Here is a 15,323-nt window from a genome sequence, read left to right on the forward strand (position 1 = left end):
CCACTCCCTGCTTTGATGGAGCCTTTTAATTTTGCAGCAGGCTTTTCACATACTAATACCCACTATTATGATGCCGCTGTTATTTTTAAGGAGAAAACCTTCCTCTTCCTGTCTCCATGCCTCACCTTGTGAAGTCTGTCATCTCCATCATGATCATACACATCTGTTTGGCCAGCACAATGATATCATTGCCGCTGTCATCCCATTTGGCCACTTCAGCATCCAGCTTGCTTTTCTCTTGGTGGAATATCTCCACCTGTTCAGCTATTTTTGCCTTCTCCTCTTGCGGTAGTTGTGCCATGATGGCCTGTGTGGGTTACAGAAAAAGTATGACTGATGATGACAAAAGGAGCACAGACAGAAGGTCAACTCTGCCTCCAGTTAACAGCAAACCCAGACCCTGACAAGGCCGGTAGGCCGTCCCACCATTCTGGAAAATACCCTTTTCTCCAGTCCCAGGAAGGAAAAAGCACAGACTGGTAAGGTCCCCGAATTTCCTGTCCCCATTCTCACATACAAAAAATAACCAAGATCCAAAGGGACGTGCACGTTGACAGTAGCAGAACCTCTCTATGGCTGTGATGACATATGTTTGTTCAAAAGAATCTATTCCTGACAATTTTTATGTTTGGTCTTGGGAAACTTTTACTGGATGAAAGAATGCACCTCTTTCAACACTGAAATCTGTTCAGAGAAGGGAAAAAAAGAGAACAGGCCTTCTGTTGCTGGGAAGGAAAAGAATTTTAAAGAATATCTGAGCATCCCAAGTGGGGTGGGGAGACAATCTGTGGGTGTTAATGAAACCATCCATAGTTAAATGCCAAACAAAAATCCTTTATCCAGGGCACTTCAGGGATGGCATATCCATTCCCAGCCCTTCACTGTGGAAATCCTGGGTCAGCCATGGCTCCTTGGAGAGCCTATGAGTATGCACAGAAAAGCTGTGATGGGATAAAATGTAGGATTAGGAAGGAAAAGTTGATTTTCAACAGTTGTTAGTAGGGGAATGTAGAAAAGGAAGAACTACTGTTGATTCTCACTATTTGTGGATTTTTTTTTATTTGCAAATTTTCCTACTCTTTAAAACCTATCTGAACTCGCAAATCAATATTTGTGATGCTTTCAGTCATTCACAGACATGCGCAGAGCTGCCAAAATTTGTCATCTGACATCCATGTTCCCAGATGAGGTGGAACAAGGGTGTCTCTGCCTTCTTGTATTAGCACTCATACCAGAAACCCCACATCTTTGCACTTTTTGTTGGTGGTTTAGTTGTTTAACGTGGTCCCCAACCCTAGTGTAGAAGTGCTATCTCATATCTCTAAGCACAAGAAGGCTACAAAGTGCCTAATGAAGAAAATATATGTATTATATGAACTTTGTTCACACACATGAGTTTTAGTGCTCTTAGATATGAATTCAGTGTTCATGAACCAAAACTAGGGGGAAAAAAAGAAGCATTCATTAAACAAGATTATGTATCCATGGGTTGAAGGAAATGTTAAGACTAGCAGGTCTCAGGAACCTAACCCTGTATTTCCCATAGGAATAATGATTCTGTAGTTGCTAATTAAGCGTTCACGGTGACTTTATAGAACATGAGGCCATGAATAAAGAGAATCAACTGTATTTGTTAAACACTATTTATGTAACAGGTGCTGAGTGAAATGTCTGACACCAGTTCATGTCATCACCTTTTGTAGCCTGCGTCACTGAAAACAGCATGTCGATCAGTGTGTTAGCACTGAGGTCCTTCTGGTGCTGGGATACATGTATCCTCCAGAAGAAAGACCGAGAAAGCACGATTTGGGATACATATAGTTTTTACAAAGGACAAGTAAATAACACCCAAAAAACAAAACTGCTTTCTAAATTGTAAAGCTCCTCCCAGTATAAGTGAATAGTTCTAAGGAGGGGTAGCTGATATCTAACTGAAATATCAGGGGATACAAGATTAGAAGAACTGGGCTCAACCTGGCTCTGTCACTGACTTAAGACCTCATTGCTACTGGATCACATCCTTAACTTTTTGAAATATAAGATTAGCAGACAATTACCTCAATTACTTCAAAATGCTATGATGGACAGAAAATAAAATAATAAATGTTCTACATGTTTGTCTGAAAAAATGACAGTAAGCATGTATGGGATTACTGTTACCATTGTTGTCATTATTTCTATGAGCTTTCCTTTCCAGCTGCTTCTCTAGCTTATTACATAGTTGCCATCAAAGAGAAGAGATGGAATCAGAGACTGTGTGACCACCTATAAATGGAAATCAACATGGTTCCTTGAACACAGTCATGCATCCTGGGTACTATACTAAAAGACTTAAAATGTCAAACATTTAATCTACTTAATTATTTTATAAGATTAATACTATTATTACCCCTATTTTATTAATGATGATACCAAGATCCAGGAAAGTTAATTAACTCTGAACATTACACAACTAATGAACTGTAAGAATAGGATTCAAAGCCAGGTCAGCTAACACCATACTTAACCATCCTGCACAATGAGATCACCATGCAGGACAGTGCAGGTGAGACACTGCCTAGTGATTCCAGTCCAATGGGGCAAAGGTCACTGAACCTGCAGCCTCTGTCCACTAGGCTGAGCATCCTGGAGTCGAGGCTTCATCTGCCCAGGATAAAAGGATCTGATTTGCATAAAAGTGTCCTTGAACTAGCAGCTTTCCAGATGCTACCTGTTACTAACAATGTCTACTAAACGCCATGCATATATGTGTGTGACTTTATACAAATAACATGTGTCTTCATGTGTATGATGTCTGTGTGTGTATATATATATATTATATATATATATATATAAACTTAGGTCTCTAAATATGTGTGTGCATGTGTATACAAATATTAAAAATCCATATTTTAAAAGTCAAACTAGTTCAGATACAATAGTTAAAGTATTTAAAATACTACTATCCAAAAAATATTTTAAAGTAGTTTTAAAATGTATTTAAAAAGAGTTAATATACAAAAGTTTGTTATAAACTCACATATGCAACATCGTACTAATTCCAAGGCAGCTATTCCAATACTTTTGAGATAAGTTTGGGATTTGCACAAGTTTCCTGAAGCACCCCATCTGATATTCTAAAGGTGTCTAAGATTCATTTGTCCTCCTCATACAAAATTGATAACCATGTTTTACTTATACCCTACAAGTCCTAATCAGCAACATTTAAAGCATCTATTAGGTACTTCTCGTAAAAAAAAAAAAAAAAAAAAAGAAGAATCTATAAAACTGCTGGGCAGACCTCCAGATTCTACATTCAATATCCAGATTCTAGCAATAAACCTATCATTGTCCCCAAAGGATTAATTTGTGTATTAAAAGGTTACACGTGTCTGTCAACTGTTTTCACTTGAGTTTCAATCGTGCAGTTTAGTATTTGAATATTAACTGCCTTGCTCTAACCCTCTGATTTCTATTAATGTCCTGCCTCTGACTTCTCTTTGAGTTTCCTGAGGGCAAAGACCCCAGCATCTGCCTCGGTGTAGAAACTAAAGGCATACCTTTTGATGGACTGTTCACACATCTCTCCACGCACCCTATTGACACAGTTTGAGAGAAGTTAACAGAACTGACAAACGTTTTCTGAGGGCACAATTCGGAAGAAAAACCAGCCCCTTCAAAGCAAATTTGCAAAGGAAGCTGCTATTTTGACACTGGGGTGCTTCACCCACATAATGCACTTAATGGTGTGTGACTTGGGTGTAAGAGTCATTACATTTGCTTCTGCTAACGTAGCTATCGATGAAGCAAAGTCGTTTCCTAAATATTCTTAAAATGCTCTTGGCTTTTAAAAATTCATAGTTGACCTTTCTGAAACTGGAATTTAAAAAAAGGTTATCTATAAACAGTAGATCACAAACTGTGAAATTTGCAAGTTAATCAAATTAAAATTCAACACATGAGTTTTAATTAGGTCTTATCAATGTAACTCAGCAGTTTGAAATGTTAACACATTAAAGCCCTTCTAGCTGGGGCGGGGGGGGGGGGGGGGAGGACAGCTTAGAGGCTGGCTACATTCAAGTCAAGTTGAATACAAAATACATAATGTGCAACTGTTCATTCCCTCAAACTAAGGAAACATATGAAAAATGGTTTTGATGATGCAGGGGAAAGAGAACAAATCCGTTTTTCTATTTGTGTCATGTGGTCGCCTGGGGTGGTCTGAGATTTTCCTCTGCTTTCTGTGTAGCCAAGCACAGCTGTCCAGATTGTTGATCTGGGACCCCAATTCGGTGGCCTCAGACATTTGAATTCACAACGTTTCTTACCCCCGTGCCTTAGGCTCCTAGTCTTTCTTCTGAACATCCAACCATTTTCTTGTGTGTGATTGTTCTAAACTTTATTAAGTGAAGAAAGTGAAAGTGTTAGTCACTCAGTCATGTCTGACTTTTTGCGACCCCATGGACTGTAGCCCGCCAGTCTCCTCTGTCTGTGGAATTCTCCAGACAAGTATATAGGAGTGGGTTACCATTTCCTTCTCCAGAGGATCTTCCCAACCCAGGGGAAACCTGGGTCTTTGATTGAATCCAGACTCTATCATCTGAGCCACCAGTAAAGCCCAAACTTTATTAAATAAAAATGTGTATCACTGACAAAAGCCAGCAACCACTCAGTCCAGAATTTTTTCGTCAATTTAAATCTCAAGGAGCTTTTTTCTAGTCTCAAAAGAATTATTTTCCCAATCCCAAAATGAAAAATGACTTTTAAAGTCTTTGGACATCTGAACTGAAAAGTGTTAGTATCTTAAACACACAGCAATAGTCTACCATGAAAAGTTTAAGTATATGCATGTTTATAAATAATGATTTAAAAGGTTAAAACTTAATGTGCCCATTTCTCTTCACTTGGTTTTAAAGCAAGATAATAAACATAAGTAATTAAGGAGTGGGTGACTTTTACCTGTCTCAGGCTGTGAAGTGAATTGGAAAATTAAGGTTCTTGTCTCATTAATTCAAGTGAAAACTTTCAGGATGGTCTAAATTATCCAGCTCTTTCAGGTTAAATTATTGGCCAGCCTTCTAATGAATGACTATGTTATGCTACGGCATCATCATCTTCTTCATAAACTTAACATTATGTAATAACTCTTGGATAACTCTTGGGATACTTTTCATCATGCTTTCTCCTAATGATATTAAGAAGTAGGATGATACATGTATATATATAGAGAGAGAGAGGGAGAGAGAGTGCACACACAAGGAGATGAGGCATAGAGAGGTTACGAAAGTTACCCCAAAGCCGTACAGCTTGCCCTAATCCATTTTTAAAATAAGGTTTGTGTGACTCCAAATAATATGTTTTATCATGAAGGTTAAATGCCAAAGAGTTGTTGATTAATTTTAACTATGTCAGCTTTTGAAGAAAGAAGTTTATAAGATATCATGTTTAGGATCAAAGGTCCTGATAATTTCTATATTTCATCAGAGCAAGGTATGATTGTTCTCCATTCAAATCCCACCCCCCCCCCACCTCTGTGTGTATGTTTCTCTCTCATAAAGCATTGTAGACAAGCAGCAGACGGAAACACATAAAGAGAACAAAGCTTCACTCTAATTTCAGAATTTGAGAGCAATGTTGAAATGGTACTAAAGTATTTTTTCCCACCTTAACCTCCTCTTGGATTTAATTTGCCATTTTCAGAGAATTTCCCTGAATGAGAACACAAAGTAACCAGAGGAGAGCTGGCTGCTGGAAAGAGCAACTGCCTCTGTCAGAGACAACTTTTGCCTCCTCCACACTTTTGAACAAGTTAACACACTTCTCTGGTCAAAAGTTCGACCATCTGTCATCTCAGCAATTCAATGCACCCTCTTATTTCCAACTTATGGCCGTAATTCTATGTCTCTGATTTGTCATCATATAATTATAGGCTTAAATAGGCTGACTCAATAACTAATGCTGTCTGCTGCAAGTTACTCATACAAACCTCATGATGGTTCGCAAAGACAAATCAGCAAATGCTGAATTACAGGGGTAGTTTGTTCTTACTATCCTGGCCCATGTTCATCATTCATGCTGACAAAACTTTCAAAAAAGACCATTGTCTTCTCACCTACTGGGTGAAGAAATAATGGATGATGAAGATAGATGTCATCTGACTTTTGTTTCCACTCACTGTAACTGACTTGACCTTGAATGTAAGATGCATGAAATGGAAGTATAATGAGACTGCATTTTTCCTTGTAAAAAGTGAGGCTGTACCAATACTAGGTTGCAGTTAGTCAATCAAATTGACTTTGACCTGATTAATGTTTAGGTGAATTACTCAAACTTGCCCTTTGTCACTGACATAAAAATGCTTGTTTTACTTCATTTTGAAGATGAATTGATCTGACTGATGAATTAGTGTAGTGTTACACCAGTACAGGCTCAAAAGACTCTCAGCTTAATCAACTTCCCTATTTTCAATATTTTAAGGGGAGTAACTAAAGTCTACAAGGAATCTTTTAAAGTAGGGAGCTTCACACTCTTCTGTGCACCTTTCTGCTCTCACCAGCCCGTGATAAGAGATTTCTCTTCCAAAAGATGACAATTTTCAGTCATCCCTTACTGAGCACTCAATGTGTGTCAGATATTATGCTCATTATTTTATAAATGTTAAGTGATCAAAACTTCAAAGGAATCTTATCAAACAAGCCTATTATTTACTTATAGATTATTAAAAAAAATAAAGCTCAGAGAAAGTAAGCAGCATGTACCAGAGCATAGTCTTCACCCTACTCATTACAATTCAGAACTAAGTCTGTCTGAAATCAAATCCAGTGCATCTCCAATGTTCTAACTTTTACTCTCACACTTCCCCCAACAATGTCCATTTCTATCTTCTAGATCATTTAATTGTTGGATGAGACTATCAGGAGAAATGGGACCTTCTTGACTCAACATAAAGCTTAGTCTTCTCTGAATTATCTTTATTTTAACCTTTGGCTATTTTCTACTCTTTTTCAGAATTCTTATGCCAGTTTGAACTTTCTGGAGTTTCTAGATCCTTATTCTAAATTGCCATCTCTATCTCATTCTTCCTATTCATTATCTTTTAATAAGTAAAACTTTACAAAAGAGAATTAGAATATCCATTAGGATATCTCAGTTATACTATAATTACATTATTTTAGCCCTATGGAAGCTGCACCTTTAAAGGGAAGAGAATCTTACCCTCTTTTGCAATCCCCAGGAATTTTATCTGCTGCTCCCTGACTTGATTACTGGCAGCTTATCCTCAAGAAGCTCCAGCTAATAAGACTGGTCAGATTCCAGAATATTCTTTGGAACATTTTTATTGGTGGACTGTCTCACAGAGTGTTCAAGAGAGTTCAAATGTCAGCCACAGTGGTGATCTTTTTATGGTTCTTGCTCCACAGTCTTTAACTGTTATATTTCTTGTATGTCTCTGTAATTTCTTTTTCAATCACATGGATCTGGGGCTGCTGCCTTGGGCCTAGGTAGGTCTCAAGGGAAAAACTTCTTTCTCAACTCTGATGTCCCTGAACCAACTGCAAAATATGTGATCTTGTTTCTCAGATACCCTAGGCCAGAGTGTGGAGCAATAACAACCCCACTGGTAACAAAGTAGTACTCTCATTCTCCCTTTGTGGTTGTCACCTATGTGGTTAACAAGCTTGGAAACTTTAAGAAGAACTATGAAGTCTGGGAAAAGGTAAGATCTGAGCATTCCCTTATACCCTGGTCACTGAACCATCTAATCATGACCTCTAACCCCCACCAAATTCACAATACACACAAGTTTTGCTGTGATATGGCTGCTATGATTTCAGTGATGGAAACAGAAGGAAGTAAGAAGGAATCAGAATCAGTGGTGGTGATTTCACTGTGTAAAATGTGAACTGCTAGAAATGAAACAACCCCAGATGACAGCCTGGATTTTTGAGCCATGAATCTCTGGGGTTTCAGGTACCTGGAAATCAGAAATTCCTTCAAACCAGTTTGGTGAACACAACCACTGTGCTCCAAATCAAAGTCATGAATGTCTACTCACCCGTGCACTCTGTCCTGCAATGAGCTGGTCATCCTCAGTCTGAACACTTGTCCGGCTACGTACATCGTAATCTTCCTGCTCAAAGTCTGAATCATCCTCTAATTCTTCTGGGGTCTAAAAATACAGAGGAAAAGAGAAAAATCAGCATACAGATCTCATTCAACTTATAATGCGATTAAATTCCAACAAACCCTCTGTAAGTTAAAAATATCTTAAGTCAAAAATTCATTCAATGCACTAACCTACTGAATATATAGCTTAGTCTGTGTGCACATGTGTGTTCAGTCATGGCTAACTCTTTGTGATCCCCATGGGACACAGTCTATGTCCATGGGATTTCCCAGGCAAGAATACAGGAGTGGGTTGCCATTTCCATCTCTAGGACATCTTCCAGACCCAGGGATCGAACCGGTGTCAGTGGCATCTCCTGAATTGGCAGGTGGATTATTTATCAAGAGCACTACCTGGGAAGCCATAGCTTAGCCTCAGTTCAGTTCATTTCAGTTGCTCACTCATGTCCGACTCTTTGCGACCCCATGGACTGCAGTAAGCCAGGCTTCCCGGTCCATCACCAACTTCTGGAGCTTGCTCAGACTCATGTCCATCAACTTGGTGATGCCATCCAACCATCTCATCCTCTGTCATCCCATTCTCCTCCCACCTTCAATTGTTCCCAGAATCGGGATCTTTGCAATGAGTCAGTTCTTCCTATCAGGTGGCCAAAGTATTAGAGCTTCAGCTTCAGCATTAGTCCTTCCAGTGAATATTAAGGACTGATTTCCTTTAATATTGATAGGTTGGATCTTCTTGCTGGCCAAAGGACTCTCAAGAGTCTTCTCCAGCACCACAGTTCAAAAGCATCAATCCTTTGGTGCTCAGCTTTCTTCATGGTCCAACTCTCACATCCATACATGACTGCTGGAAAAATCATAGCTTTAACTAGATGGACTTTTTTTGGCAAAGGAATATCTCTGCTTTTTAATATGCTATCTAGGTTGGTCATAGCTTTTCTTCCAAGGAGCAACTATCTTTTAATTCCATGGCTGCAGTCACCATGTGCAGTGATTTTGGAGCCCAAGAAAAGAAAGTCTATCTCTGTTTCCATTGTCTCCCCGTCTATTTGCCATGAAATGATGGGACCAGATGCCATGATCCTAGTTTTCTGAATGTTGAGTTTTAAGCCAACTTTTTCACTCTCCCCTTTCACTTTCATCAAGAGGCTCTTTAGTTCTTCTTCGCTTTCTGCCCTAAGGGAGGTGTCATCTGCATATCTGAGGTTATTGATATTTCCCCTGGCAATCTTGATTCCGGCTTGTGCTTCATCCAGCCTGGCATTTCGCATGATGTACTCTGCATATAAGTTAAATAGGCAAAGTGACAATATACAGCCTTGACGTACTCCTTTCCCAATTTGGAACCAGTCTGTTGTCCCAAGTCCAGTTCTAACTGTTTCTTCTTGACCTGCATACAGGTTTCTCAGGAGGTGGGTGAAATGGTTTGGTATTCCCATCTCTTGAAGAATTTCCTGCAGTTTGTTGTGATCCACACAGTCAAAGACTTTAGTGTAATCAATGAAGCAGAAGTAGATATTTTTTTGGAATTCTTTTGCTTTTTCTATGATCCAACAGATGTTGGCAATTTCCTAAGCTACCTTAAAAGTGCTCAGAACACTTAAAATAGCCTATTAGTTGGGCAAAATTGTGTAAGACAAAGCCTTTCTTTATAATTAAGTATTGACTATCTCATGTCATTTACTGAATACTCTATTAAAAGTGAAAAACAGAACAGTTTTCTGGGTACAGGATGGTGTAAGTGGATCTGCTGTTTACCTTTATTATTGTGTGGCTAACTGGGAGCTGCGGCCTCTGTGTTTCCACACTAATAATGGAAAACATGCTTCAAGTACCTTTCATTTGCCTATCATTGTTTTCTAAGTGCTTTAAATACACTAACTCATACACTTTTCTTGATATTACTATGACATACACACTATTTTCTCCATTTACACATAAGGAAACTGAGGCGTGAGAACATACACCTTGTTCAGAGTCTTCTAAAGCACGCAGTTTGACACATGTACTCAAAAATCCTGTGCTCTGTTAATTTTAAGAGGATAAACTCAGAAGGTGGCAAGGATGGTACAGGGAGGAAAGACAATGCCTTCATGTGAGATTCTCTGCATAATTATCTTTAGTCTGAAAGCTGACAGGCACCCACAACTTGGCACACAGTAATACCATCTCTCAGGGCTGTGTCTTTCAGAAGGAAGGAGCAGATCACAAGCAGTACTGACAATGCAGGTGCCCACTGCCCATCTAAAAGGGCACATTTTAATTTTGCTGGTTTCTTTGGCTATCTCAGTGTAATTAATCAGGTGTGGTTATTGATGAAGTCTTGAGATTGGTCAGACAGGCATAAAATGGGGTCTTTGGTGCCAATATCACATTCTGCCTAATAATTTTCCAGGCTGTGGCATATCCCTCTTGTTTTCCTTCTCTCTTACCACCAACTTTATTAATATTCACTCACTCATCTACAGACGTTCAATTTTTTCCCTAGGAATATTAAAAGAAAGAGGTTTTGTTCCCAGTCTTTATTAACTCAAGCAGGTGTGGAGTGGGCAAACCAGTTCACATAACTGCTGAAATTTTCATTGTGGACAGAGACAAGCATCTCTGTTCATTTCTCACTTCTCTGGAGTGTGCCAAGGAACAATTACAGCAAGTTGGTAAATTCTGCTGACAGATGAGCTGACAAGATTGCACATACTTCTCATCATTAGATTTTGAAAAGGAGAGTGAAAAATAAAATGGAAAACTTCACTCAACAGAAAAAAGGAGAAAATGACAGTGCCTATAGTACTGTGTCCAAACATTTCAGTGATCTGTGTATTCAGTAGATGAGTCAATGGCAAGCACAACCTGGCAGCATAAGGCTCATAATGAGGAGCTCGTATTCAAGTGGTTATGGCTCAGGAACTAAAATAAAGTTTCAAAATGAAAAAAAACAATACTGTACACCCAGGGGGCCTGAACTTTTGGGGCCTACTCTGCCACTGATATGTGTTTTTCACAAGCCATTTATAGTTTTCCTGCTTTTCTGTCTCCTCACTCATAAAATAGATAGTAACTGTATTTCTTCTCTCTTCTTTTGAATCAAAACCACGATAAGGTACCATTTCACGCCAGTCAGAATGGCTGCGATCCATAAGTCTACAAGCAATAAATGCTGGAGAGGGTGTGGAGAAAAGGCAACTCTCTTACACTGTTGGTGGGAATGCAAACTAGTACAGCCACTATGGAGAACAGTGTGGAGATTCCTTAAAAAACTGGAAATACAACTGCCTTATGATCCAGCAATCCCACTGCTGGGCATACACACTGAGGAAACCAGAAGGGAAAGAGACACGTGCACCCCAATGTTCATCGCAGCACTGTTTATAATAGCCAGGACATGGAAGCAACCTAGATGCCCATCAGCAGATGAATGGATAAGAAAGCAGTGGTACATATACACAATGGAGTATTACTCAGCCATTAAAAAGAATACATTTGAATCAGTTCTAATGAGATGGATGAAACTGGAACCTGTTATACAGAGTGAAGTAAGCCAGAAGGAAAAACACCAATACAGTATATTAACACATATATATGGAATTTAGAAAGATGGTAACAATAACCCTGTATACGAGACAGCAAAAGAGACACTGATGTATAGATCAGTCTTATGGACTCTGTTGGAGAGGGAGAGGGTGGGGAGATTTGGGAGAATGGCATTGAAACATGTATAATATCATGTATGAAACGAGTCGCCAGTCCAGGTTCGATGCACGATACTGGATGCTTGGGGCTGGTGCACTGGTACGACCCAGAGGGAGGGCATGGGGAGGGAGGAGGGAGGAGGGTTCAGGATGGGGAACACAGGTATACCTGTGGCGGATTCATTTCGATATTTGGCAAAACTAATACAATATTATAAAGTTTAAAAATAAAATAAAATTTAAAAAAATACATAGTAACTGCTACCTGTCCTGCCTGCTTCACAGAATTCTAGCATCAAATACATACAAAAAAGCTTGGTAAACAATACAAATAAAGTAATAAGTGACAGTGATCATTATTATGATTAATAATAACACATACACCTAATACCAACAACTATAATCACCATAATTACAGGGATCATTTTTTACTACCCACTATGGGTCAGGTGGGCTTTCCAGCTGGCTCTGTGGTAAAGAATATACCTGCCAATGCAGGAGACACATGTCAACCCCTGCATTGGGAAGATTCCCTAGAGAAGGAAATGGCAACCCATTCCAGTATTCTTGCCTGGAAATAATTCTTGCCTGGAAATTTTTGGAAATAATAGACAGAGGAATCTGATAGGCTATAGTCCATAGGGTCACAAAAGAGTTGGATACAACTTAGCACCTGAACAACATGGGTCAGCCATTCAACTAAAGTATTTAATCCTTACAATGACCTTATGAAATGAACTTAATCCCAATTTAATACAGGCATAAACAGGTTCAGAGTAGTTAGGTAAATTTTCCAAGCACCACACCTGACCAGTCAAGGGTTCCATAGCTTTTAACCTTTACAAGTACCATCAGGCAAATAGATAAGATTTGAATATTTTCTTGTGCCTAATCCATGTGGCAAACCCATTCAAACCACCTATATAAATAGTTGTGTGCATGTGAAGTTTTCTGAGTGCATGTAAATATGTCTCCTATTCATGCTGTCATTTTTAAAACAGTGTTATTTTTTGGCTGGTCAAGGATCCCCACAAATTAAAGGAGACATGGAAAAGCAGGGAGGGTCTAAAAATGGGCCAGGAGGTTTGTATCATTAGATGATATCCTAGGGTATAAAGAATAGAAAAAATATGCAGTTCGTTGGACTAGAGACTGGCGACCTAAGGTCAACCCTCAGTTCTACCCTTATGTCTCCCAGGGGAGGATTTTTTTAATGACTCGAGAGAATCACTTTGGTCTAGTCTTGGTTCCATGATGCTACTAGCAATGTATTTGGCCTATAAAATGTCTCCCTTCTAAGAGTCTATCAGTTTAACGTGTCCCTTATACAGAGGTTCAAGAATATCGTGTGACTTGTCCATAATCACACCACTTACTATCTGCAGAGTAGGATCAATCTACCTGCCTCAGCTTCCCAATCAAATTCTCAATCTTCTCTACAACAGCTTCAGTAAAGAAGCAAAATGAGAAAAGTTTGAAAAATTTACAGTCATTTCACCAGGACATGTGAAAAATGTGACTTGTGTGTATGTGTGTGCACACATATGTGCTCAGTCATGTCTGACTCTGTATGGACTGTAGCCCCACCAGGATCCTCTGTCCATGGGATTCTCCATGCAAGAATACTGGAGTGGTTGCTATGCCTTCTTCCAGGGGATCTTCCCACCCAAGGATCAAATCTGCATATCTTGCATCTCCTGGATTGGCAGGTGGATTCTTTACCACTGTGGCACCTGCAAAGCCCCCAAAATGTAGTAAGGACTATTTAAAGGATTGGCTCAGACGCAAATTAGTTTCACTGGGAGCAGAAAGATGAGATCGTAAGTTGGCAACCACAACAGGAGACTTTGAGTGATGCATGAAGAAGGATTTCTCAACAGATCTCTAATCATTGCAATGGCCTGAAAACTAGAAAGTTGAATTAAAAATTTCCTGACCCAATACAGAACAAAATCTCCCTCATCAGGACTGATCAGCCTCTGGAATCTCTAACCATTTTTACCCTGGAGGCCACCTAGCTTAGCTCCTTTTTTCTGCTCTTACCCCATACTTTGTATTTTCTCCAGTATAACCAGGATACTCCATTGAAGATCTAACTCAGATCATGGTATTCTCCTGCTCAGAAAACTTCAATGGCTTCCATCAATCATTCAATATGGTTCTTAGGCCACATGTGTCATTCTCTGCCTGGAACACATTTCCCTGAGAACGTTTATGGCTTGTTAACCTCCTCCTTCTCTAAATCTCTTCCCAAATGTTGCCCAGTGCACTTCTGTGGTAGCTCGGATGGTAAAGAATCTGTCTGCAATGCAGGAAACCAGTGTTTGATCAGTAGGTCAGAAAGATCTCCTGGAGAAGGGAATGGCCACCCACTCCAGCCAGTATTCTTACCTGGAGAATTCCATGAACAGAGAAGTATGGCAAGCTATAGTACATGGGGTTGCAAAGAGTTGGACATGACTGAACAACTAACATACTGGATCACCCTTCATAAAACCCACCCCCATCCTATGCTTTATCCTCTCAATAGTTTGTTGGTTTTCTCTATGGCATATTAACTAATATATCTACTTGTTTATTCCCTGTCTCCCACCAAAGGAATATAAATTCTTGACTGGCCCTAACAATTTAGTGCCTGTTGCATATTGTATTAGTTCTCAAACCTTGGAATACTATTGCACGTCCATTGAGCTTGATTTTTATCACAGCAACAACCAGAAACACTGCACCACAAATACATGGTGTGATCAATATATGATCAAAAGGAATGCACCAACCTAATGTTTAAACTGTGAACTACCTTCAGCTAATATTTCTCATGGTATCTTAGAGATATGTATGGGTTTCCCTTGACATTTTAAAATATCTTGCAATGCTCCAGGGCATCTTCATGACCATTTTGGGAGATGTGAAGTTAAGCGGTAGAATCTTATCTGAATCCTGTCTTAGGTCCTACTGTTTCTCCTTTCTGCTTTCAGAAGTTTCACATGCAACAGAATTAATGGGTTTAAATTACAAAAGTTCAATGTAGAGATATCATTATAGATTTTTTCATGGTCATTCTATGACAGGTAACTATTTTTTTTTGAAAACAGTTATTCTGACACCAAGATATTATCACCTTTTGTGCTATCCACCTACTTTACTTTCCAACATTAAATGTTTAACTCCTTGTGTATTAAATATACCCTTGGTCCTCTTTATTTGAGGATTCTTTTCTTGAGAATTTGCCTACTCATCAAAGTTTCTCTGAAATCTCTAAATTAATATTTTTGTAGTAATTCACAGACGTGTGTGTACAGTTCAGTTCAGTTCAGTTCAGCCACTCAGTCGTGTCCGACTCTTTGCGATCCCATGAATCGCAGAACGCCAGGCCTCTCTGTCCATCACCAACTCCCGGAGTTCACTGAGACTCATGTCCATCGAGTCAGTGATGCCATCCAGCCATCTCATCCTCTGTCGTCCCCTTCTCCTCCTGCCCCCAATCCCTCCCAGCATCAGAGTCTTTTCCAATGAGTCAACTCTTCG

General features: G+C 39.3%; 1 protein-coding gene across 4 annotated transcripts in view; it reads right to left on the minus strand.

Annotated features, from left to right (window-relative positions):
• Positions 1–15,323, minus strand: part of CTNNA2 (catenin alpha 2) — a 1,365,089-nt gene that overhangs the window by 59,637 nt on the left and 1,290,129 nt on the right. For all 4 annotated transcript variants that reach the window (XM_070798845.1, XM_070798847.1, XM_070798846.1 and 1 more), the window contains exons 14-15: positions 8,036–8,149; positions 126–307 (exon numbers count right to left, since the gene is read on the minus strand). In XM_070798845.1, coding sequence (XP_070654946.1) covers positions 126–307; positions 8,036–8,149 — 296 coding nt within the window. The remainder of the gene's footprint in view (positions 1–125; positions 308–8,035; positions 8,150–15,323) is intronic.

The sequence above is a fragment of the Bos indicus genome, chromosome 11, assembly GCF_029378745.1.
Source record: "Bos indicus isolate NIAB-ARS_2022 breed Sahiwal x Tharparkar chromosome 11, NIAB-ARS_B.indTharparkar_mat_pri_1.0, whole genome shotgun sequence".
NCBI classification, from domain to species: domain Eukaryota; kingdom Metazoa; phylum Chordata; class Mammalia; order Artiodactyla; family Bovidae; genus Bos; species Bos indicus.